At 48.5% G+C, this 25,394-nt stretch overlaps 1 protein-coding gene across 3 annotated transcripts in view; it reads left to right on the forward strand.

Moving 5' to 3' along the window:
• NECAB3 (N-terminal EF-hand calcium binding protein 3) overlaps window positions 1-25,394 on the forward strand; it is a 109,662-nt gene that overhangs the window by 19,181 nt on the left and 65,087 nt on the right. For 2 of the 3 annotated variants that reach the window (XR_006285341.1, XM_037877249.2), the window contains exons 2-3: window positions 9,940-9,964; window positions 13,574-13,682. Coding sequence is in view for 2 of the 3 variants with exons in the window: in XM_037877249.2 (XP_037733177.1) it covers window positions 9,940-9,964; window positions 13,574-13,682 (134 nt within the window). In the remaining variant the exon portion in view is untranslated. Of the gene's footprint in view, window positions 1-8,985; window positions 9,256-9,939; window positions 9,965-13,573; window positions 13,683-25,394 lie in introns of those variants that run through there. The other variant, XM_043526765.1, reaches the window with a different exon arrangement.

The following is a 25,394-nucleotide window of genomic DNA, read 5'->3' on the forward strand; positions in this document are numbered from 1 at the left end:
GGGCTGTACAAGCCGGCACTGCGGAAGTTCAGAGGGTTTTTCTGTTGTATTTGGTCTTAAATGAAACTTGTTTTCAGGCTGATGCTGATCAGTTTGTGGCTTTCGGTTTGGTTTGGAGCGAGAGCTCACTTCACCTGCCCAGTGCATCTGATTTAAAATAGGAATGAATTGTTACTCACAGTTCTATCATCCATATCAAAGGCTCTCCGGGGAACCTGATTGGGATTGCTTTGCCACTCACTGCATTGCAGCTCCCCTGGGCTGGAGTGTGCTAAATGTTTTACATCAAAAAGCAACATAGCCGAGCAGCTTAAGCTTGGAAGGCAAGAAGAATATTGTGTCCAAGTCAAATGACAGGGGGAGTTTAACACAGGCAGACTGTGATTACCTACACTGGACCGTGCCCGGGACACGGCAGCCGACACCCCACTTCTGTGACAAGAGCCACCACGCTGCATTACCAACACAAGTTTCGAGTGGCCATTCTGTGCCATCGGCATGACGGGACCTCCTGCAGCACAGCACTCTTAGGCCCTCTCCTGAGGCGTAGATGTGGGACTAACTCGGGGAAAGGGGCCCCCTGCAGAGTCACTGAAGCACGTAGGCGTGCCTCCACCCCCCAATCCAGGCACCTACGCTGCCCAGCTGGGGTGCCTGCAGAACAAGGTGGGAGGGTGCTGGTGCTCAACCGGCTGGTTCTGCCCATGCTCCGGCACTGGCTCAACACCTTGAGCCCAGCCCCGGGGATCCTGGCCTGGCTTCAGAGGTTAGCTCTGGAGTTCTTTGGGCCAGGACTGCACTGGGTCTCTGCAGGGGTTTCGAGTCTTCCCGTGGAGGAGCGGGGACAGGGCCTGCTCAGCCTTTGCAGCCAGGTCCATGTCTTCCGTCTCCAGGCCCTGCAGAGACCCCTTTGTTTTGCAGGTAGTCCGGCATGGAGCATGTTGGCATACGCCTTCCTCTGCCACCTCCGAGGGCTCTGATATGATGGGCAGCTCTTTTTTCTTCATCCGGGGGGTCTTCTGTGAGACCTCTCTGAGCTGCTGGTCTTCTACCAGGACCTCCTCTGGACCTGGAAGCTGATCTCGGCGAAGAGGTCCATGATGGCTGCTGAGGGGGCAGATCTCCTCACAGAGCCCCTGCTACACAACCCCCAGCTCGGTGTGCAGGTGGCGGAGTCCCCCTCGGTGCGTCGGAGGGTGGTCCTGGCAGGAACCACCCGAATTGGAGACCTTCTGGACTACGATTTGGGGGACTGGGTGGATCCCCTGGTGCTCTGTAAGTGCACGGGGCTCGCCATCCCTCATACTCCCTGGCACCTACTCCAGGAGGTGAGGGCAGCCTTACCGCCCACCTCTTGGGCCTCCCTTGAGTGGGTCCTGCAGGAGGGTGCTCCCTGCCCACCCCTGGCCCTCCAGACCTTGTTATAGGCCCCTTGCCACGAGCCCCCATGATTCCCCTTGCATTACTTGCACGCAGTCATGCAGCCAGCTCGTTTCTGAATCGTGCCTGGGGAACAGATGTACACCTTTGTGCACCACACGTTCCATTTCCTCACCCTTGTATCTGGCCAGGACACCAAGTGGTGGGACCTTCTACCACCTATGGAGGGTGAGGAACCCTGGTAGGCCAGTCTGTATTCCACCCTGGTCCCATGGCCCACCGGGGATATCAGCTGGCTGCTCCTTCATGAAGCCGTGAGCACGGGCGTGTATCTGGCACGGTTCACACCCCTCCCTGACACACGCCCCTTCTGTGGCGTCAGGGAGACCCTTCTCCTCAGGTTCTGGTTGCAGTTTTCCCTGCACCTCCTGATCTATGCTTACTCCATCTGTGGCCCCACTCGTCATCCTCCTCCTGGTGCTGGCCAAGGTGGCCGTCTATAAAACCAGGAGGAGGATGCTGGACAGGGAGGTGTTCTGTGACTGTGGGACTATTTCCATTCCTCCCTTGGTTCACGTATCCGGGCAGAGTTCCTCTGGGCCGCGTCCACTCATAGGTGCTGGAACTAGGGGTGCTGGGGGTGCTGCAGCACCTCTTGGCTTGAAGTGGTTTCCATCATATCCAGGGTTTACACTTTGGTTCAATGGCTCTCAGAACCCCCACCGTACACATTGTTCCAGTGCCCCTGTGTTTGCTGGCTCCCTAGACACCTTTGAGGAGCAGTGGGCACTGCAGACTCTGCTCAGTATCCCCCTCAGGATCCCTGATTTTGAACCTGTAACCGTCACTCCTGTCCCTGGTTTATCATTTGTTGTCCCCCAGATTCATTTGAGTTCTTGGCTCAGTAGCTCCTCCCCTTATGCTGAGGGAGGGGCCTTCACCCTGGGAACTCAATAGGTGCAGAACAAGGTGGTGCCTTCTTTGCTCACCCGAATGTGCACCCAGTCCTGCAAGCCATCTGTGCCCAGAGCTCCCATAAACATCAGTGTGAGTTCCATGCCCAGGGACACATGGGACTGGCCCTTGCATTTGCATGTTGCCTTTGTGATTCTATTGTCCCTGAGACCATGAATGCAAAATCAGAAAAGATCAACACGCAAGAAAGCAAAGTGGAGAGAGCCCCTCCGTCCCCCACCTGGGTGGGGCTTTGCTCTAAAATCGAGAGAAATCCCCAGTGGAGGAAAATGCAGGTTTCCTTATTGAGTGGTAGGCTGGAAAGCTCCAAAGTGCATCAGCCAGTCCTAATGGGCTCTGAGAGAGCACAGAGCAGAACAGCCTGGCCTGACTCAAAGCCTGTATCCCCCAGGTACCTATTACCTAACACTGGCAGGATCTGGGCTAGTTTATATCCCTGAGGCAGCACAAGATGGGGAGGAGAGGTGTGTGTTCTGCTGCAGACTGCATCCTTCTGCTGAGGCTCTGCACACTCACTAATGGGGAAGCATGATGAGGAGTGGGTAAAAGCCAGGGCTTTGGGAGTGTGACCAGCATAATAAAATCCCTCTCCCCGGCTACAGGACAAAGGGCTTCTTAGGGGAGAAGCTGCAGAGGTTCCTACAGGACGTTAGTATAGAGGGCAGGAATGCATACGGAAGCAGGAAACTCACAGTAACTCAGTGCTTGCCCCAAAAGAAGGGGAATGTAGAGAAGTGAAAAAAACATTTCAAAGGGCTAAATTCTGCATCCAGGGGAGTTCTTCACCCATTTATGCCAGCAAAGAATTTGGCTTGTGACGTCTAAATGTTCTGTCTGGTACTTGAGTTACCGCCACAAAATCTGGGCGTTCAGATGCAGAGGGCCTAGTTCATGCACGGATGCAAACAACAGAGATAATGATGGGTATGAAAAGGACCAGCACACTTCCTACTCATAACTGGCCTCTAGTTCCCAGGTTCATTCCTAGAGACCTTTTAGAACATAGGGACAATACTTGCTGGCCTCCAATCTTCTGATACAGTACCTGGTTTTAACAAGAAGTCGGGTAGACCAATAATAGACATCGGAAAAGCAAATTGTAACAAACTCTGCAGAAGATTCAAGAAAGAGGCTGAGAAGGTTTGGACACATGTCAGGAATGGACCATCTGGGGCAATACATGCCAGAGTGCAAGGAACTAGAAACAGAGGAAAACCGAGGATGTGTTGGATAGACCTGGTGAAGAATGACATGGAACCAAAAGGTTTAAACAAGAATGAAACTGTGAAGCTGGTACAAGATAGAACGTGGTGGAAAGATTTCATTTGGCCCAGTCGTTGCTGTTGAGCTGATGGATGGGAATAAAAGAGATGAAAGAGGAAAAAAACCCATAATGCCACTATATAAATCCAGGCTCCGGCCACACCTTGAATGCTGCGTGCAGTTCTGATCACCCCATCTTAAAAAGATATATTAGAATTGGAAAAGGTCCAGGTAAGGGCAACAAAAATGACTAAGGATATGGAACAGCTTTTGTATGAAGAGAGATTAAAAAGACGGGGACTTTTCAGCTTGGAAAAGAGACGACTAATGGGGGATACGACAGAGGTCTATAAAATCATGAATTGTATGGAGAACATGAATAACAAAGTGTGTTTTACCTCTTCCCGTAACACAAGAACCAAGGGTCACCCAATGAAATTAATAAGCAGCAGACTTAAGACAAACAGAAGGAAGTACTACTTGACCTAACACACAGTTAACCTGTGGAACTCTTTGCCAGGGGATGTATAGATGCCAACTTCTCCTGGCGCTGGTGGGTGCTCGCCCCCCCCCGGCTCTGCCCCCACTCCACCCCTGCCCTGCCCCCATTCCAACCCCTTCCCCAAAGTCCCCGCCCCCTCCCTGCCCCATTGGACTCCTTCCCCAAATCCCCGCCCCAGCCCTGCCTCTTCCCTGCCTCTTCCCCTGAGTGCGCCGCGTTCCTGCTCCTCCCACCTTCCTCCCATAGCTTGTTACACTGTGAAACAGCTGTTTTGCGGTGGCAAGCACTGGGAGGAGACGGAGGTGGAGGTGAGCTGAGCTGAGGCGGTGGGGCGGGGCCGGGAGCTTGGCTGCCGGTGGGTGCAGAGCACCCACCAATTTTTCCCTGTGGGTGCTCCAGCACTGGAGCACCCCCAGAGTCGGCGCCTATGAGGGGATGTTGTGAAAGCCTAAACTAAAATGGGGTTAAAAAAAAAATGAGATAAGTTCATGGAAGAGAGTTCCTTCAATGGCTATTAGCCGAGATGGTCAGGGACACAACCCCATGCATGTCCCTAGCCTCTGATTGCCAGAAGCAGGGAATGGATGATGGGATGGATCACTCAATAATTGCCTGATCTGTTCATTCCCTCTGAAGCACCTAGAATCATAGAATAATAGAGTCAGAAGGGACTTCAGGGGTCCTCTACTCCAACCCCCTGCCAAGATGTATCTAAACCATCCAAGACAGATGGCTATCTAGCCACGAAGCAGTGCCACGAAGCAGTGCATGTAGTGGCATTGGCCACCATCAGAAGACAGGATACTGGGGTAGATGAACCATTGTTCTGACCCATTATGGCTGTTTTGATGTTCTCAAAGAAAATCTAAGGGAAAAAGGAGTTCAGGAGAGCTGGCAGTTTCTCAAAGAGACAATAGTAGGTGCAATAGTAAACCATCCCAGTGTGAAGGAAAGGTAGGAAGAATAGTAAGAGGCCACTGTGGCTGCATCAGGAGCCTAACAATCAAAAATGAAATCCTACAGGCAGTAGAAACATAGACAAATTGCTAAAGATGAGTACAGAAGGAATAGCACCAGTAGGGACTGTAATGATCTAGGGACTAGACCCCCCATCTGCAAAGTCTGGCTTGCTGATGTTCCGACAGTGCTACCAGGAAGCCATGGAGCTGTCCGACTAAGGAGCAGTGTGGATAGTAGCTGATGCAGGAAGTACGGCCCAAGAGACTCGGAGTGACAGTGCCCTGCGGCCCTCTGATTGGCCAAGGGCTCTATTTAATCCCAGGGGTTGGCCCAGGAAGATGGCTGTGCATCTTTGGCCCGCTGCAATGCCAGACTTTGTTTGGTGTCCTGATCTCTGGACTGTGACTCTGACTTTTGCCTCCAGATTCCAGCCTGGTACTACCTCTGGACTCTGACCCTGGCCTGACTCTGACCCTGGTTCTTGTGATTCCTCCAACTCCTGGTGGGAAGACCTCAGCCCAGCTTTGACTGCTAGGCCAGACTGCCCATGCCCTGGTCCCTTACAGGGACAAAATGAGAAAGGCAAAGGCACAAAATGAGTTATACCTAGTAAGGGACATAAAAAGCAATGAGAAGAGGTTCTATACAGGCCCACCAACAGGGGGCAAAAGGGGCAATTGCCCAGTGGCCTGGGCGATTTTAAAGGACTAGAAACACAGAACTGCAGGGCTGACAGGGATCAGTTGTTCTCTGTGTACACTGACAGTAGGACAAGAAGTAATGGGCTTAATCTGCAGCAAGGGAGAATTAGGTTAGATAATAGGAAGAACTTTCTAACTATAAGGATAGTTAAGGCTGCCTAGGGAGGTTGTGGAATCCCCATCACTGGAGGTTTTTAAGAACAGGTTGGACAATCACCTGTCAGGGGAGCTCTGAGTTTATTTGGTCCTGCCTCAGCACCGGGGGCTGGACTAGACGACCTCCCGAGGTCCCTGTCAGCCCTGCCGTTCTGTGTTTCTACATTTTTGTTAGCAGCTCAGCTGCTTATTCTTGTGTACTGTCTGAGCTCATGGATGATACTATCCATTCCTGGGGATATGCTGCTCTTCAGTGTATCAGTTCCTTTCAGCACCACCTCCTCTGTCTCTATCAACTACCAGAAACAAGTAGGTCTGGGGTAGGAATACTCCCAACGTCCTGGGTGGGAAAAAGCAAGGCAAAGAAATCTTTTATCTACTCTGAAGCAACCTTATTTGCTTCTTTCACCGCATGTTGGCCCAGCCGAACCCCTGATTCTTTCACAGACCTCCTGTTTCTGAGGTACTTGATGGGTCTCTTGCTATTTGTTTTTATATCAGAGGGTGAGATTTGCAAAAGCACCTTAGTGACGAGAAGCAGGAGACCTTCTGATTTTCAACGTGACTTGTGCAGTGAAATCGCTTGGGTGCTTTTGAAAACTTATTTCAACTTCCCTCTTCGCACGGTTCCTGCTTTCCCTTTGACTTTGCACCTACCATTGTTCCGTATTATTATTGTCTCTACAATGAGATTCGGGCTTCTCACTGTGCGTCGCTCCGAAGCTTGGAATGTCGGAGTCAGCGTGAAGTGGTGGTAGCAATTGCCAGCATGGCTGAGAGCTCTTTTCGGTCCGAGTATCACCGGGTTCCCCCATCCCTGGGTTTCGTGGCCTGCTACTGTCCAATTTTAAGTTCTCAGCCATTTTGACTTTACACATTATACCCCTGCAACATCAGGGCATGTGTCTCTGCCACGCCAAGAGTCCTAGACCATGATGGTATCAGAGGTAAGGCCATCACCGCTCTTACACCACAGCTTCACTGGTTGTCTGAGAGACTGCACAGATGGGCGAGCTGCCACAGTTCCTCAAAACCACCTACACAACAACACAACCAGCACACAATACCACAAACACATCGTCCCTCATGTCACACACCCCTGATTTTCACCTGCACAAATCAGCACGAATCTCATAGCACAACACAAGACTGTGCACAAATCAACACAATTCTCCCAGCACGACACACACAGTTGCGGGCACACCCCCCCAACTCACACTTACCATAAAGCCACGAGAGTCCCCAGTCCATCGCTAGTTATTTGGACTGTGGTAGCACCTCGCAGGCCCAGCCTCGACCAGGACCCCATTGTGCTAGGTCTGTGCACGCACTGAATAAAAAGATGTTCCCTGCCACAAGGAACTTCCAGTCTAGTTTATGCTTCTTTCTACTGGCTGCACTGAAGCTGGATTTCCATTTTCAGACTGATCGCTGTTCGGTTTCACCAGTTAACCACACTGTTTTTATACCTTGCCTCCCTGCTCTCTGTTTTGCTTGAGAGTATTTTGTGAGGCTTCAGTAACCTCCAGGACAAATCTACAGATTTTAGTCTCCCCACCTTTGACTTTCAGTTGTCTTTGACTAGCTCCAGACTAGCAGCCCCCTTGTAATGGGGTTCCATCAGATGAGGAGGGCAGGGCTAGGAGACACCCAGGGATTGTGCTGCAGGAAGTGGTGGTGGGGATGATTAGTTAGATCGCACGTGGTAAATGATTCCCCCCGTGGCTGGTATTGCCCAACTGAGGGAGCTATGGGGGCTTTACATCTTCCTCTGGAGCACCAGGAACTGACCACCGATGGACACAGAGTAGTGGATTCGATAGACCATTGGTCTGCCTTGGTGTGGCCCAAGGTGGGATAGCTGACAGAATGGGTTCTTGGTCTGGTCTGGTGTGGCTCAAGGTGGGCTAGCTGATGGAATGAGTCATTGATCTGTTGTGTATGTCCCAAGATGGGCTAGCCAATGGAATGGGTTCTTGGTCTGCTCTGGTATGGCCCAACGTGGGATAGCCAACGGAATGGGTTCTTGGTCTGCTCTGGTGTAGCCCAAGGCTGGCCAGCAGATAGAATGGGCCATTGATCTGTTGTGTATACCCCACAGTGGGCTAGCTGACAGAATGGGCCATTGATCTGTTGTGTATGTCCCAAGGTGGGCTAGCCAATGGAATGGGTTCTTGGTCTGCTCTGGTGTAGCCCAAGGCTGGCCAGCAGATAGAATGGGCCATTGATCTGTTGTGTATACCCCACAGTGGGCTAGCTGACAGAATGGGCCATTGATCTGTTGTGTATGGCCCAAGGTGGGCTATCACATGGAATGGATCATAGGTCTGTTCCGTTTGGGCAGGACTTCTAACACTATTTTGTTACCGAGGCGCACAGCCTGTGAAGTGACTGCCTCTCAATGTAAGGTTATTTCCCTTTTTTACGTTTTCATTATAATGTGACTAAAAGTCACACAAGCTTTGATCAGATATAACCTCCCTAACACAATACAGCTCTGGGCCCTCACAGCCCGGCACATTATAACACTGCTGCAGCATCTTTGGCGTGACTTACAAATGAACAGGATACTCCTCAATTCATCTGAAGTCAGCCAAGTGTATACTGATTACCAACCAATACCAGAGGAATGAAGCGGGGAGGGAGATCCCCTTAACAGTAGCTCAGCTCATCTGCTTTTGAGGTGTGTGGGTGGCAGGTCAAAGCAAGTGATAATTTCTTCTCCACCTCCTGCCTAGTATTATCCATTTTCTTTCATCAGCCTCCAAAGAAATCAGTACAAATTGTATCAGATGTGAAACAAAGGAACAGATTACCCCATTATCCAGAATTATTTTAGCCAGAAAACTGACTTTCTGTAGCCAGCTCCTTCATCATACCCAGGATGACTCTTACGTGCATGTTGTAGTGGGCACAGAATCAGCTACTGCTCTGCCCTCACCAGAGGGGGAGGAGTTTTGCTGCTGGACGGGCTGCTGGTAAGGAAGATCATCTAGGGAAGGGAAGTCCCATTTCCTTAGTGCTGTTACTCAGGGATTTTTCTGATGGGTGAAATGCGGGAGGTGCTGCACTAAGTGCTTAATGCTGTTGTCTTTTCAAGGAAGTGTGGCCTGGTGGAGAGTGCACTGGACCAGAATGGGCCTCAATAGACCTGGGTTCTATTACTGGCTCCACCGCTGGCTGAGTTACCATGGATGAATCACTGCTCTGTGCCTCAGTTTCCCCCTCTGTAAAATGGGCACAATGATACTGACTTCCTCTGTAAAACACTTTCAGATCAACTGGGGGAAAAACCCTCTATACGAGCTAGGCGTCATGGTAATTATTTTGTTTAAAGGAGCTGAAACACTGAAGTCTTTAAGTAACAACCATGGTCACATGCTTGTTGCAGGTTGCAGGCCACATGCTGCAATCTGGTCCTTTCTAGTTTGGATCCCTCCATGCTCGCTTCTCTAAAGCAAGCAGAGGAATAAAAAAATGCTCTGTGCACATGCTGGAGTTTGCTAAATCATAGACAGGCATCTTCAGGGCTCTGTAGATTGGAGGAAAGAAACAGCTTGAATAGTTTGCAAAGGAAAATCTCCTCTGAGCAAACCCATCCCACAGTGGTAATTAACACTCCAAGGATGTGTCTACACAGCAGCAGGGAAGCTGCTTCCCCATGTGGACAGGCAGACACATGCTAGCCCTGCTCCAGCTGGTGTTCTAAAAATAGCAGTGTGGCTGCAGTGGCATGGGCTGTGGCTTGAGCTAGCCACCACAATCCTGGCCAGCCCCCGGCACATACTCAGGTGGCTAGCCTGAGCCAGAGCCCTTGCCACTGCTGTGTAGCCGTACCCCTAGTAATTTGGGTAGATTAGCACCTCATTAGGGGTCTGCAAATTGAGTGTCCTGATTTGCTCTGCAGCAGGGCTTGGTGCTTTTCTGTCTCACTCAGGAATGAAAAGACGATACCCTCTATCCCCAGTGTTGTTACAACACGTTCTGTGTTTTTCTTTTCAGGTTTTTCGACGAGCTGACAAGAACGGTGAGTACTCAGGACACGGTATCCTGTTCTTGTTCCCAAGCTGTCTGTAGGAAAGTAGATTTAGTTCTTTCCCTATGGAGGTGTCTGCCAATAAAGTGACAAAGAAAAGAAAAACAGCTCACCGGCTGTGAGGAAAAGAGCTCTGAACCTTCTCATCCTCCTTCCCCTGCTGCCTCTGGGAAAGCCTTTAGGGAGATAAAGAAATGGAGCACAAGAATTGCCCGTCCAGATTAGACCAGTGGCCCACCTGCTCCATAGATGTCTTTGAGAGCTGTCCATGCAATAGCCCCTCCTCCTGGATAACAGAATAACTTGCTCCTAGAGGAAGTTTCTTTCTAGCCCTCTTATCTGTGGTTGGTTTGTGCCCCAGCTGTATGAGGGTCCCTGTCTGACTGCCTTTTGTGTGGGTAGCGATGTATTTATAGAACTTCTCCAGAATAACACAGGGCAACCGCAATTTACTAATTGTGTGAACCCAGCAAATAATCAACTGCCACCAAAAACAGCTTCCCTTCTGCAGATTTAAAATGAAATAAGGTGCTTTTGGGCTGAGAAACCAAACGAGCAGAATTCGTATGGTTCTGTCTATAATGCCCTTCATATTCCAGGTGCACATGAATGTGATCACATTTTCAGGGCACCCTGGCTCTCCTGATGTTTTGTAATTCAGGCCCTTCCAATCGCACACAGAACTTTGTGCAATCTCTCATTAAAACTGTCCCAGCTCGTGAGCCCTGTGCTATACCTAGAGCGCTAGGCATCTGGGTTTGTTGCAACAGAGGAATAGGAGAGATGGCTAACCCCTGTCTGTAACCTGACAATCAGTGCTAACCCGTCTGCAGCACCCATACCTGTGCTGTTTCCATTATCCATGCTGACCTCTATACCAGGCCAGGCCTTTGCTCTTTCCCTGTAACCTGACGTTCATTTGATGATGCTGTTTCTGGTTTCATTTGAATTTGGCTGTTGTTGCATCCTCCTGGCCCACGCTGAAAGCAAAGCAAGAACAGACCCCCATGTAGCCCAGAGCTGGTGTCTGGCCTCCAATTGGCCATGGCTAGAAAATGAAATCACAGCACACTTTAACACATGCACATTATGGGCCTCATCCTCAGCTCACTTGTGCCAGATCTAGTTCCTCCCTACACTCGCCAGCACCTGGAAGACTGACGGCAGACAACAGGGGAGAAAGAAGAGTTCTGCATCCAGCAGTGCATTGACTTTGGCTGTTACGGGACTTCAGTGGGACTGGGTCCACCGTATGACTCAGCTGCTACTGGAAGAACTCCAGGATCAGAGGGGTGGCCGTGTTAGTCTGGATCTGTGAAAGCGGCAAAGAGTCCTGGGGCACCTTATAGACTAACAGACGTACTGGAGCATAAGCTTTCGTGGGTGAATACCCACTTCTTCAGATGCAAGAAGTGGGTATTCACCCACGAAAGCTTATGCTCCAGCACGTCTGTTAGTCTATAAGGTGCCCCAGGACTCTTTGCCGCTGGAAGAACTCATACATTCAGACCACAGCCACACAGCTACCTGGTTAGCCTTTTGGACCAACAGGTCCCTTTCCAGTGAAGTGCTTGTCAGTCCCACAGGGCCCAGGGTTGACAGCTGTGCCCATCCCTCGTTTTCCCTAGTTCTAGACCCTGCAGTAAATGTGCCTGACAGAAAAAAATTGGCCTTGAAATATTGTGCTAGACCCATGGATGAAAACACAGTTTGAGAGGAGTAATCCACTCTTCTAGCAAGCCCTCCTGTACTGGCTAATAGTCATTGAGTTTAAGGCCAGAAGGGACCACTAGACCATCCAGTCTGACCTCCTGTATATCATGGATCACCAACAGTACGCAGCACCTATGCACTAAACCCAACAACCAAAATGAGACCAAAGTAAATGATACCCACAGGAGACTGGACTGTTCTGTGCCCCAGGCAGAGAACAGGAGGGGCGGAGGTGCCCCAGTGCCCATGGCCCCTGCAGTGGCAGGGAGATGATTAAGTGAGATCTACCCAGACAATCCTGGCAAGTGACCTGCTGCAGGGAAGGTGACCCCTCCCCCCCTCTGATCACTTGCCAAGCAGCATCTGATTGCTGCGTTTGCTGGCATAGAAGGGGGAGAACCGTATTTTACTCTTCTCCACTGTTATCCAGCAAGGCAGAGGATAACAGTCACTTGTGTGCCTGATGCGTCCCATGTCACTTTTTGCAAGAGTTGGGCGTTAGCCCTGGCATCCTTCTTAAACGCCAGTTTGGATAATAATATGCTGGCTCCCTCAAGATGTGACCACTTGTAGGTAGAGCAGGGGTCTGGGGATCAGGACACCCGGGGTTCTGTTCCTGGCACTTCCACTGACTCATGGTAACTTCCATATCTCTATTTCTTCATCTGAATTGCCACTCGTTTACACCAGCGTTACACAGGTATAACCCCGCTGGCTGCTTTGGCACTGAGGTATGAGTGAGAGGGGAATCAAGGCATAGAATTCAGAGGCCAAAGGCCTGATAACTCCTCCCAGTTTTTCTTTCTGAGCTGGGTTATTCCCTTTGGTTTGGTTAGCCCCAGATTTTCAGCTGTGGCAAGTGATTTGGGGAATCTCAGTTCTTAGGAACCCACTGTGAGACAACGGATATGCTGAGCCCTTGTCCTCTGAAAAGCAGGCCCCTTTAAGGCACCTTGCATTGGACTGCTAAAGACAGACATGCGTAATCACCAGGCCCTTTTGAAAATCTTCACTAGTTTGCTGTCAAGCTTAGTTTGAAATGCCCCCAGTGATGGGACTTCAGCAGCTTCCTTTGGGAGACTGTCAGTAGCCCAGCAGATCTCAGTGTCAGGGATTTGATCCTTAGATTTTCCTTTCTTAAAATGGGGTTATAATACTGAACTGCAGGCATTTTGTGAGGCTTAATTAATGTGTGCTTGCAGTGTGCTTTGAGGGCCTCGCCTGGAACACGCTATAGAAGGACTAAGTGTTGTTATTAATTATTATTATTATTATTATTATTATTTATTATTTATTATTAGAGCTGTGCAAAGAACAGAAGTTCTGCTTGGTGAAGGATTCGGAGATTGCAAAATCTGACTTCATTCTGAATTGGAGAGAGAACTGGGGGCTGAATACTTTGGTCTCATTTGGGTTGGGGGGTTTAGTGTATGGTGATAACTGAACATTTTGAAACACTAGGAAGGAAAAGTTCCCCCCCACACACGCAATTTTTGTTTCAGTTCACTTCAGAAGTTTTGTTGTGACACAATTCAACTTTAAAAATGTGTTTGTATTATAACGTAAACAAACGGGAAACGAAAAGTTCTTTCAAAATGCAAAATCGAAATATTTCCTTCCCCAAATGTCGCTGCGACGTTTTGACAGTGTCGGGGCTCTTTTTCCTTGCTTCTCTTCCAAAACAAAATACTGGGGAAATCGACTTGATTTCATCAAGTATTTGTTTTGACAGCGCTGTGTCTTTTGATGGAATGTGATTCCACTGAAATGTCTATGACCATACAGAACACTCCCAGTCAGCCCACGCTTCTTGTATAGACTTTACATGGCTGGATTCACTTCTCTTTGCAGCTGTATAATTCTTCCTCTCCTTTTATTTACACGCAGATGATGGCAAGCTGTCATTTGAAGAGTTTAAGAACTATTTTGCGGATGGGATTTTAAGCTCAGAGGAGCTGTGGGAGCTGTTCAGTGGAATTGACAGGCATCATTCAGAGTAAGTACTATACTGTCCTAGGTACAAGGACGTGAAGCAGGATTTAAAACTCCATTGTCTGTGAATAGGGTGACATTTGGCGATTGGTGCAAATAAACCTCTGCAATAAATATTAGGCATGAGATAAATCCACATCTTGGAATTGTCAGATATTAATATTAATTGAATACCAGATATGAATGTGGCTGCAGAGTCAGACATTTGGGGACAATCACTGTTAGATTTATGTGAATTCATTCCAAGCAACATTCATTTAAAAATCATGCTACAGCGGTTTGCAGTTTAAAAATCTGTTTCAGAAATACGCACCACTGTAAAACCACATTAGAGCCGAGATAGAAACATGCAGTGAGATCAAAACAATGACAATTCTGTGGCGTGAGTGACACATGGGACCTCAATTCTCATTTACACGAAGGCTGCTTTACCCCACCCTGTCAGCATAAAGGGGCCTTCAGATGGGACTTAGAGTGACTGAGAATTGAGGCTACTTTCGATGAAAATAGTGAGCCGAATTTTGATTTCTATAGGCTGGAGATATCCTAGAGGAACAGTAGAGTTACTCCAGAATTCCACTGTTACGGAGATCTAAGCCTGCCCTAGTGTATTGTTCTACACAAAGTACAGCCAGATGGCATGGAAATGTTGTATTTAATATTTGAACCAGAGTGAGGGCAAATTTCATTTTTTAAAATGATGGAGGCCAATTTTATCTCTGGCATATATCCATTTAATGAATGGAGTTGCACCAGGGAGGAATTTGGCCCTAGGCTTTCTACACCATCTGGGAGCAGATGGACTCTCTGATCTGAGTAGATCCTTAGCACGAGCAAGCAGAGTCTCAGACTGCTGGGCAGAGAGACTAGAAAATCTGTCATCTCTTTCCAACGCTTTCAAAGTCGTGGTATCTCAATAGCGCACAAACATTAATTACTTTCCCCCGCCCTATTGAGTTAACGCAGTTTTCCCTGCAGTAAGACAGGGAACTGAAGCACAGAAAGATGAAGGCCAGATCCTCAAAGGTATGTAGGCACCTAACTCCAAGTCTGTTGCAAAGCCAGGAACTAAACCTACGTCTCTTTTGCCTTAACCGCATTATAGACTCTAAGGTCAGAAAGGGACCATGCTGATCATCTAGTCTGACCTCCTGCACAACGCAGGCCACAGAACCTCACTCGCCCAGTTCTGTAATAGACCCCTAACCTCTGGCTGAGTTACTGAAGTCCTCAAACCATGGTCTAAAGATTTCAAGTTACTGAGAATCTACCGTTTACACTAGTTTAAACCTGCAACTGATTGTGCCCCGGGCTGCAGAGGAAGACAACCTACCCCTCCACCTCTACCCCCTGGGTTATAGTAGTAGCAAGATCAGGGCACCTGCTGTCTTTCCATTTCCACCATTCTGCAGGGTCTTCAGCATATGGACTACAGGGTTTAGCATGAGCGGTGACAGCTGTCACCACCATGCTTGTGTTACCAGGGATTAGAGTCTGTTCAGATCTTCGCCTAGCAGCTGCACCGACTTGTGAGCTCCAAGGGGGAGTCTGTTGTCAGGAGCCTGATTGCTGATTCTCTGCTCTGTCATCTCCAGCAGACTTTTCTCCCCTTAGCCAGGTTTCAGGTGGAAACGACAGCTTTTGCATTAGACCAGTTTGTCTTGGAGGTGAGACTGTGAACCTTAAAGTGAGCAACCAGCATGCAAGCTGCATCCTTGCTCAGATGCAACATGGCTGAACCACTCAGGCAGGATGACTTGTGAAATGGTTCCTGTTCTGGTGCGGATGCTTGGATCTGGAACGTGTTGAACAGTCAGAGCTCAGAGAGTTGAAATAACTGCAGAGATCGAAATGAGGTCTGAGCTTATCTGGCAGGTTAGCACCCTGTGGGGCTCCGGCATTTGAATCAGTCTCTCTGACACTCCCCAGGTGTGGAATCAGCAAGTTGTCAGTGAGATCTTCAGGCGAAAGGATGGATCCTACTTATTTACCGACGTCTACCAAAGCAAACAGTAAGGGGGGTTCCACCTGCTTATGCCATCTTACACAATTGACAGGCTGCAAAGGCAGTGCCCTCGGCATGCTGTGCAGCTTGCAGTCTGATTGGGTGGTGTTTGACACCCACTTAGCACAGGTATGAGGTGCTGCAGAGCCAGACTAGTGGATGAAGAGCGTTTAAAATGGCTGACCATAATGAAGTTTGCCACGGGAGTTTAAATGAACACTGATTTTATTGGTAAGGAATAAAAGATCAGAAGAAGAATATCTTTCTATGTTCGTTATATGCCCCCCGCCCCCAGCCACAGAAGCTGAGCACCTCACATCTCTAATGTTGTCCTCACACCCCCCCGTGAGGCCGTGCGTGGCTGTTATCTCCTTGGTGCAGATGGAGAACTCAAGTGCAGAGAGACTGACTGATGTGCCCAATGTCACGCGGGAAGCCTATGGCAGAGCAGAGCGACAGCCTGTTAGTGATTATCTTCTATGTGGAGGACGGGTGAAGTCCCAGAGGCCTGGAGAAGGGCAAACACAGGACCTGTCTTTCAAACGGGGAAGAAAGAGGAATTATAGACCAGTCAGCCTAACTTTGATGCCTGGAAAGATACGGGAACAAATAATTAAACAATCAGTTTGTAGGCACCTAAAGGATAATTGGGTTATGAGGAATAGCCAGCATGGATTTGTCAAGGACAAATCTTGCCAACCCAACCCAATTAACTTCTTTGACAGGGCTACTGGCCTAGTGGATGGGGGGAGGCAGTTGACATGATATACAATAAAAGCTTTGTTATCTGGCATGTTGGGGGAATGGGGGGTGGCGGTAAATCAAAAATTCCGGATAACTAAGAGGGAGGGAGATTGGGTGGGGGGGGCCCCTCAGGGCTGGGGGTTGGGGCACAGGAGGGGGTGCGGGGCACAGACTCTGGGAGGGAGTTTGGGTGCGGGAGGGGGCTCGGGGCAGGGGATTGGGGCATGGGAGGAGTTTTGGGGGGGCAGATCTGGGTGGCGCTCACTTCGGGCGGATCTCCAGAAGCGGCGACATGTCCTTGCTACTCCTAGGCAGAGGTGCAGCCAGGCAGCTCTGCGCACTGCCTCCGCCCGCAGGCAGTTCCTGGCCAATGGGAGCTGCAGAGCTAGTGCTCACGGCAGAGTGGGGTGGGGTGGGGTGCAGCAGAGATGAGCCCCCGTGGTCGTTCCACCATCTAGGAGCAGCAGGGACATGCTGCTGCTTCTGGGGAGCCATGCGGAGCCAGGTAGGGAGCCTGCTGGCCCCACACCAACCAGACCCTAATGAAGATCAGAAATGCCGGTTTACAGAGCTTTCTGGTTGGTAAAGTGCTGGATAACACAGCTTTTACTGTATCTTGATTTTAGTAAAGCTTTTGACACAGTCCCATGTGACATTCTCATAAGCAAACTAGGAACATGTGGGCTACATGAAATTACTGTAAGATGGGTGCATAATTTGTTGAAAAACCATACTCAGAGTAGTTATGAATGGTTTGCTGTCAAACTGGGAGGGTTTATGTAGTGGGGTCCTGCTAGGGTCTGTCTTGGGTCCCGTACTATTCAATATTTTCATTAATGATTTGGATAATGGAGTGAAAAATATGAAAGATGGAAGGGGTAGCAAGAATTTTGGAAGACAGGATTAGAATTCAAAACAAGCTTGACAAATCGGAGAATTGGTCTGAAATCAAGAAAATGAAATTCACTAAAGAGAAACGCAAAGCACTGCACTTAGAAAGGAAAAATCACAGCCACAGAGAGTGGAATAACTAGCTAGGAATGGCAGTACAGCTGAGAAGGATCTGGGAGCTATAGTGGATCACAAATTGAGTATAAGTCAACAATGTGATTCAGCTGCAAAAAAGGCTAATATCATTCTGAGGTGTATTAACAGGAGTGTTGTATGTAAGACACAGGGGGCAATTGTCCTGTTCTCCTTGGCACTGTTGAGAACTTTGCTGGAGTACTGCATCCAATAATGGGTGCCACACTTTAGGAAAGAGATGGACAAACTGCAGAGAGTTCAAAGGAGAGCAACAAACATGATAAAAGATTTAGAAAACCTGACCGATGAGGAAAGGTTAAGAAAACGGCATTTTTAGTCCTGAGAAAAGACTGCTGAGGAGGGATCTGATAACAGTCTTCAAATATGTTAAGGGCTGTTATAAAGAGGACAGTGATCAATTGTTCACTAGGTCCACTGGGGCTCTATCTGCAGCAAAGGAGAATATAGTGTGACATACCAGTGCACAATCCAGACCAGCAGGGGGCTGTATCACCCCTGCCCTGCAACCTTGGGTGCCTCACAATGCCTTGCTGTAGTAGCTTCCACCTGGGCCACTCACAAACAGCATGCAGGTCACACCCTGTGTGTAACTGCAGCCTGCCAGTTACACCTTGGCTCTCACCAGCCTGGGTTATACTGCAGGGTGACCCCAACACATCCCCAGCCCAGATCGTCCCCCAGACATGTATGTCCTGCACTGCCAAGCCCTCTCCTGGACAATACAAATATATTAAATCCATTATTCCTTTAAGGGACTAACATGCCATCTTATTATCTTAAATAGTTACCCAGACACTTCAATTTAAACACACTCCCCAACCCTATACACTGCAGTGTTCTGTGCCCGCACCACACTGGCACCACACCTTGGGCCATCAGAAAGCTGTGGACTTGTGCTCTGTGACTTGGGCATGGTCTGTGTATGGGGGGCTGGCGCTAAACCATCCTGGTGGTCTGCTGAAGTGATGCATGATGTGGGGGCCTCCGGACATGTTTCACTGTACGTGTTTTATATATGTGCCCCCTTCTGCTCTGCCTCGATGGGGAAGGTGAGGGCACTTGGCAGTGGGGCTGGTGGCAGGGGAAGGTGTGTCTGGGGGGAAAGGGAAAGCAGGAGTGCTTGGTGTGGCAGGGAGCAGCAGGGGATGCAGCAGCCACTGCTTGGAAGGCAATAGAGATACAAGGAGAGAGTGGCTAGACTGAGAGGATTTGGGGAAAGTGAGTGAGAGAGGAGCAGGGGAGGGTGGAGAGTGAGGGGGTAGGAAAATCCTTGTTGTAATAAAGAACTATAGTTAAGTGGAGCGAGAAGTGACTATGGGCACGTCTACACTGCAGCTGAACACATGCAGTTGGCCCACGTCCGCTGACTTGGTTTGCAAGGCTCAGGCTAAGGGGCTGTTCAATTGCAGGATAGATGTTCAGGTTCAGGCTGGAGCCGGGGCTCTGGGGTCCCATGAGGGGGAGGAACTTCTCCATGGTGATGAGTAGCTTAGAGACAGGCCCATCCCCAGGGATAAGAGTAGTTCAGTCAGCATGCAGTCACGCTCCTGAGACGGCCTCTTCTGATGCAGGTTTCTGGGCTGTTGTACACGTGCCTTTTAGGGTCTGGGAACAGCTCATTTCACAGTGGGCACAGAACAATCGTCAGATGGCAACAACTTTCACTCACTGCTCCTGGGCTGGATTTGGACTGGCGACCTGATGATGGAATAGTCTGTGTCCTTTACTGATCTCAGATTGGCACTTATGGGCCTGGAGGTCCAGCATGGGGCAGGATAGCATGCTGCTGCATCTAGGATCAATTCTGGGCAACCTCTGGTCCCGCTGGAGAGATGGTCACTTTGTACCAATAATTTATCCATGTAAAATGCTCGGGGGGACTTTCAGGTAGGTGGGCCGTTCATAAACAGGTGGAGCGGGGCGGTCCCGAACAGAAGTTTCACTATGTGGTTACATTAATTTTTACCAGACAAGCAAAATTCTCTTGAACGGGTACCGGCTCAGGCATAAAACCCCCTCGCCTGCTTTTCAGCGAGTGAAAATAGTGAAAAAATTAAAGATATTTTACTCCCCTACCAAAGCAATTTACTGACCCCAGGCTGTGCAAGATTTTATGAGGCTGAATTATTTATCAGTTCCTGCTGACAGCCCGTCGAGCTTTGGGCAGGGTTGGTTCTGGTGTTCGCCAAACAGATTAGACTTTCCCTTGACTCGGCACTTGTGGCAACTCTAGGTCAACTGGTTTTTCAGGGGGTGCTGTAACTTGCCCTGGGATGTGCATGTGTTTCTTAAAAGCCTGATCCCGCTACCACAGAAGTGCTGACTAGCCGTTTGGTGGAGCCATCTCCCTGCTGGTGCTGCTGCTATTCTGAGCACCCTGCTGGAATGTGCACACGTGCTTATGAACTATGGGCTGGCGGGAGAAACGCATTGTCTGTGCAACTTGTGCAGTACGGTCCTCTTGCTGCTGCTACTTTGGAGCCCTTTACTGGATGGGGTATGGCTCTACAGTCCACGGCAGTGACTCTTAACCTTTCCAGACCACTGTACCCCCTTCTGGACTCTGATTTGTCTTGCGTACCCCCAAGTTTCACCTCACTTAGAAATGACTTGCGTACAAAATCAGACCGAAAAATACGAAAGTGTCCCAGCGCACTGTTACTGAAAAAATGGCTGACTTTCTCATTTTTACCATATAACTATAAAATAAATCAGTTGGAATATATAAATATTGTACTTACATTTCAGTGTACAGTATATCGAGCAGTATAAACAAATCATTGTATGAAATTTTAGTTTGTACCGACTTGGCTAGTGCTTTTAATGTAGCCTATTGTAAAACTAGACAAATATCTAGATGAGTTGATGTACCCCCGGAAGACCTCTGTGTACTCGCAGCAGTACGTGTACCCCTGGTTGAGAACCACTGGTCCAGTGCACCTGCGTGTATCTAGAAGTGGTGTTCCGTGAGCTGTGAATTGCACTTAGAATTGGGATGAAGATCTGTTTATTTTACTCTGATTTTATTATTTTCTCATGTTTCTGGGTGAGCAGCGTTCTCACTCCCAAGTGCTCTCACTCCACTGCTCAGCATAAACTACTCCAGACCTGGAAAGAAATATGGGCTTTGGTTATTTGAAATGGAAGACTAAACTGCAATGGGAAAGCCTCAGAAAATGGAAAGTGAGAGAGGCCCAGGGAGTAATGTGGGAAAGAGAAGTTGGAGTGAAAGTGACATGCTATGAATCAAGGGGGATGAGAGCGAGGAGGGAGCGACTCACTAATTTCAGAGGGAGGGGTGAGGTATGAAGCACATTCATCCCCATGAATCACTGACAGGGCCATTGAGCATTTGAAAAATCTTTGAAGAAGCACAAGGACATGGGAGAGTTTTGTTAAATTGTAATGTATTTGTGTCTCTGCTTGATGCCGAGGGGGCAGGGTTCCTGCCACTGGCTTAACAAGCCATTGCCTTGGGAGATGGAGTACAGAGACAAACACATGCTGGAGGTGTCACATGCTGGCTTGCTGGCTTCTGAGGCTTGCCAAATGGAATAAAAGCCTTCCAGGGAAAAGGAGGTAGAGGGATTGTACCTGTGCAAGGAAGTGTATCCCACTGAGTGGATTGAGAGCAGGCAGACAGCTGATTTCCCAGGAAAAGCCAGAGGACGTGATTGCCCTTGAATAGCTTTTCCAAGAATGACTGTGAGACAAGAAGCCTGTTTCTTTGAAGACAGCTATTCTGAACTGAAACTCACAAGACTGGTCAGTCATATTACTTAGGAAGAAGCAGGGCTGGTCAGATAGGGTGCGACACCCTGGTGCACAGGCCATAGATGCGCCTGGGTACGGCTGTGTGCCCAGGACTCTCTCTCACCCTTTTCATTCACAGGGCACGTGCAGAGGTTAAATGAATTCCAGAGAACATCCTCTGCTGATTTGACTTCCAAAGCATCACATGCCCAGCCGCACTCCCTCTCTCTAATCAGCACTGCATGGGAAATAGCCAGCAGGAGTGGGGAGCGACTGGATTATTTGCATTCAGTGAGACAGCTCAATCATGGGAAACATTTTCACTGGCAGCAATCACCCCTTCTGCTTCCCTTTTGACTTCCCTTTGCCTAAAGCAGGCCAGGTCTCTCCAGCAGTCGGCTCAGATCCACAGCAGGCTGATGGGATATGCTGTGATAGGGATACCCCCTGAGTTCCCACCAAGGGCACGCTCTTAAGACCCATCACCTGCACTCCAGGTGGTGAGAATGGCTCATAGGTCGCTTCAGGTTCTGCCCAAAACTCTAATCAATTCATGTTTGCAAAGCATGTTTTGCTCCTCAGACGGCAGGTGATGATGTGAGTTCTGATTTTAATAAGCATGCACCTTGGGAATGCATTTTCACCTGCAAAGCAGTCAGAGCAGAATGAGGAGACACTTCTAATGATCTGTGGCAGACTGTCTTTCCAAAGTGTGATCACATCTAGGTTATTGCTGCCCTGCACTCTTCTCAGCTCCTGCTCTTACACATGGAGAGGATGAGGATATTACACCATCTCATTAGCCAAGGGAATGGTATAAATAAGATGGGGCCAAATGCTGGGCAGTGATGCAAAGGCTGAGTCAAAGGACTTTGATCTGCATGAAAATGTCTTTCCTCACTCTCCGTCTGTGCTCAGAGACTCACTTTTTACATTGCTGCCCGGTTGGGGCCAGCCTTGATTTGCCTGAATTTGAACCCACTTGGACATTTTGGTTTTGTAAGTTTGACTTGATCAGCATTGGGTTCCCACCCCACTGGGAAAGACTGTGCAGAAAGGGAGCAGAGAGAAAATACCTAACGAAGCAACCAGATGGGAACTGGGGCAGAGAGACAGGGGAGCGTGAAAACAAATCCAGAGAGACTGGGAGACAAAGAAGCAGCGAGGGGCACAGAGACTATTCAAATGAAAAGAAGAAATGCAGTTGATATGGTGTGTATAGGATCATGCTTGTGCTGGCTGAGTTTCTATCATATAGGGCCTGATCCCAAACTCCTTGAAAGCTGTGGGGATGTCTCCAGTGATCTCACTGGGCTTTTTTGGATCAGGCTTGGAGAAACAGGCTGACCTACAGCAAGAAAAAAAATGTTGATTTGTAAACAGACTCATCCTTTTGGGTGGAACTGCAGGCCAAAGTCTAACCCTATCACACTGGGGCAGCACAGCAGGGTTTCATATGTGTTACAGGCACTCTGACACTCTGGTGATGGGCACTGGCAGAGACCCAGAGGTGAGGATAGAAGTTGGCCCTATGAGTCTAAATTAGAGGGGGGAAAGATTAAGAACAGATGAGATGAACATCTGTAAGGGATGGCCAAGGTTTACTTGGTCCTGCCTCAGTGCAACAGGCTGGGCTTGATCACCTCTCAAGGTATCTTTCAGCCCATTTCTATGATTCCTCAAATAAAACTAGTTCATGAACCTAAAAACTGGATCAAAAGTTTTCCCAAATCACAAACTTCCCAAGGGTGGACTTCACATCTGTCCGTAATTGAAGCCATTTGGGTCTTTAATCCACTTCACCTCACTATCAATAGTGTTCCACTTTAAGTCCAGCAAAAGCAGGTTCAGCTATAAATGTTTTTCAATCTTCCTTTATATCATGTCACTTGTCAGCACAATGGTTCGGGAGGCCTCCAATCCCAGAAGCCCTCACCGTCACTCCAGAATGGAAAGTATCACTAGTATGTGGCAGTGGGAATAGGAAGACGGCTTCTCCTCCCTCTGGCTTTGGTCCAACGCATGCAGGTTACATTTTCATTGGCAGCTTGATTTCAAGGAGAGATGATGATGGAGATTTTCATACACAACACGAAAATTGGCTGGGTAATGGAATGATCCCTGCACATCTTCTGCCATACACACCTGTCTCACTGCCAGATCTCTTCTACTCCCTTAGGTAACAGGACTGACATCTGGGAAGATGAATATTTTAGATCCCTCATCCATTATTTTGCTCTTCTTCTGTGCCTCTCCCATTGTACTCTCTCTCCCCTTTGTCTTTCTCTCCCTCCTTTCTCCCTCCTTTGTAACTGGTGCTGCTGGTGATGAGAGCAACATAAGAATTTAGCTAGCTAGAGTAGAAAGATTAGATCTGAAGGAATAAAACTCATAGCATGTTCCAACTTGTCTTTTTCTGGAGACTTCACTCTGGCTCTGATAAATAGAGAGCAGGTTGGAAAATCAAAATATTTCCTGTGGGAAATTTCAAATGAAAAATCTTTCAAATTTTTTGGTTGGAAAATTTCTGTTTTCCCATGAGGCCTTTCAAATGAATTCAAAATGAAAATGTTTAATTTTCACTAAAAATGTTTTTTAACAGAACTGAAGCAAAATATCATTTTAAGCTGAAACTGAATGAAAATTTGTTTCAAATCAATGTTTACTTAAAATATCATTTTGTTTAGGTTTGTTTAAACCAAAAACTCAAAATGACATTTTAAATTGAAACGAAATGGGGAAAAAGAATTGTTTCATTTCAAAATGTTGATTCCAGACAAAAATTTGTATTTGGAAATTTCCTGCAGAAAAATCATATATATTTTTTGGTCAGAATGGACATTTTCTCACTAAAAAAAGAGATTTGATTTCAGGAAAAGTCTGTGTTTTGGTGGGGAAACTTTCCACAGGAAAGTTCTGACTAGATCTATTGAAAAAGTTTCTCAGTTAAGCTAACGTGCCCAGCCTCGAAAGGATGAAGTAGTCCTGATTTTCACTGAGTTCACCCACAGCTGCGTACAGAACAATGCAAGTCTCCAGAATTCATTTAGGGCAGCACAAGATCAGAACATGGTGCTCTGGAGGGATGGCTTTGTGGGTACGTCTACACTGCAGCACTGAGTCTCAGAGCCTGGGTCAACTGGCTCGGGCTCGTGGGGCTAGAAATTTGCAGTGTAGACATTGGGGCTCAGGCTGGAGCTCAGGCTCTGTCTCCCTCCCCGCTCATGGGGTTTCAGAGCCTGGGTTTGAGCTCAAACATCTATGCTGCAGTTTTTAGCATCCCAGCCTGAGCCCTATGAGCCCGAGTCAGACACCCTGGGCCAGCTGCGGTCGTGCCATGGATCTTTCATTGCAGGGTAGATGTACATTCGTCTCCACCCTGTGGTGACACTGCATTAAACACCTGTCAGGGATGGGCTAGGTAGACTTTATCCTGCCTTAGCGCAGGGGGCTGGATTAGAAGACCCCTCGAGGGCCCTTCCAGACTGACATTTATTTGATTCTATCCATACATGATAGTTGCACAATTTCAGGTCACCAGGCAGCAGTGTGACCTCGTGCTTTGAAGATGCAGGTGGGACAGGGGCTGAAGACAGCTGGTGGCTGCATTCTCAGCAGACAGCAGGGCTCCATGTGGGCTGGAGATCAGGACTTTTCCATATTGTTCCATTAAAGGTATTGGCTCCCAAGTCCACCTTCCCAGCTGGCTCCTCGGTGAAATTCAGGCAACCCTCAGTAGCCACCAAGCTCTTTGTGATCAGCTAATTAAATAGGGGCGGGGTGATGTGAATAAGGGGGAAGGTACTAAAGGACGAATCCGCCTGACTTTTATCAAGTGCTTGATAAAACTCTACTAAGCATGCAGTGGGGCACTGTCCTGCATGGGCCCTTGGGGGTAGGTGGGGGGCTGGTTGATCTAACAGGCTGGGTGATCTGTGAAACTGAGCTTCTGGATCCTTGGAGGTTTTCCCACGCCGGCTGTTAATGCTCCACAGATTTCTCCACAGCCTCAGTGTGTTTTGAATGAGATTATGGGTTTAGCTTCCTGGCATTCATTTCGCCAACCCCTTGGACAGCACGTTGGTACACTGCCTTGTTATTATTAGTTTGGTATGAGTAATGCTATCCATCCAGGCTGGTTCAATAAAGGCCACATATCTTTCTGGA

Source organism: Chelonia mydas, chromosome 13 (assembly GCF_015237465.2).
Source record: "Chelonia mydas isolate rCheMyd1 chromosome 13, rCheMyd1.pri.v2, whole genome shotgun sequence".
NCBI lineage: Eukaryota > Metazoa > Chordata > Testudines > Cheloniidae > Chelonia > Chelonia mydas.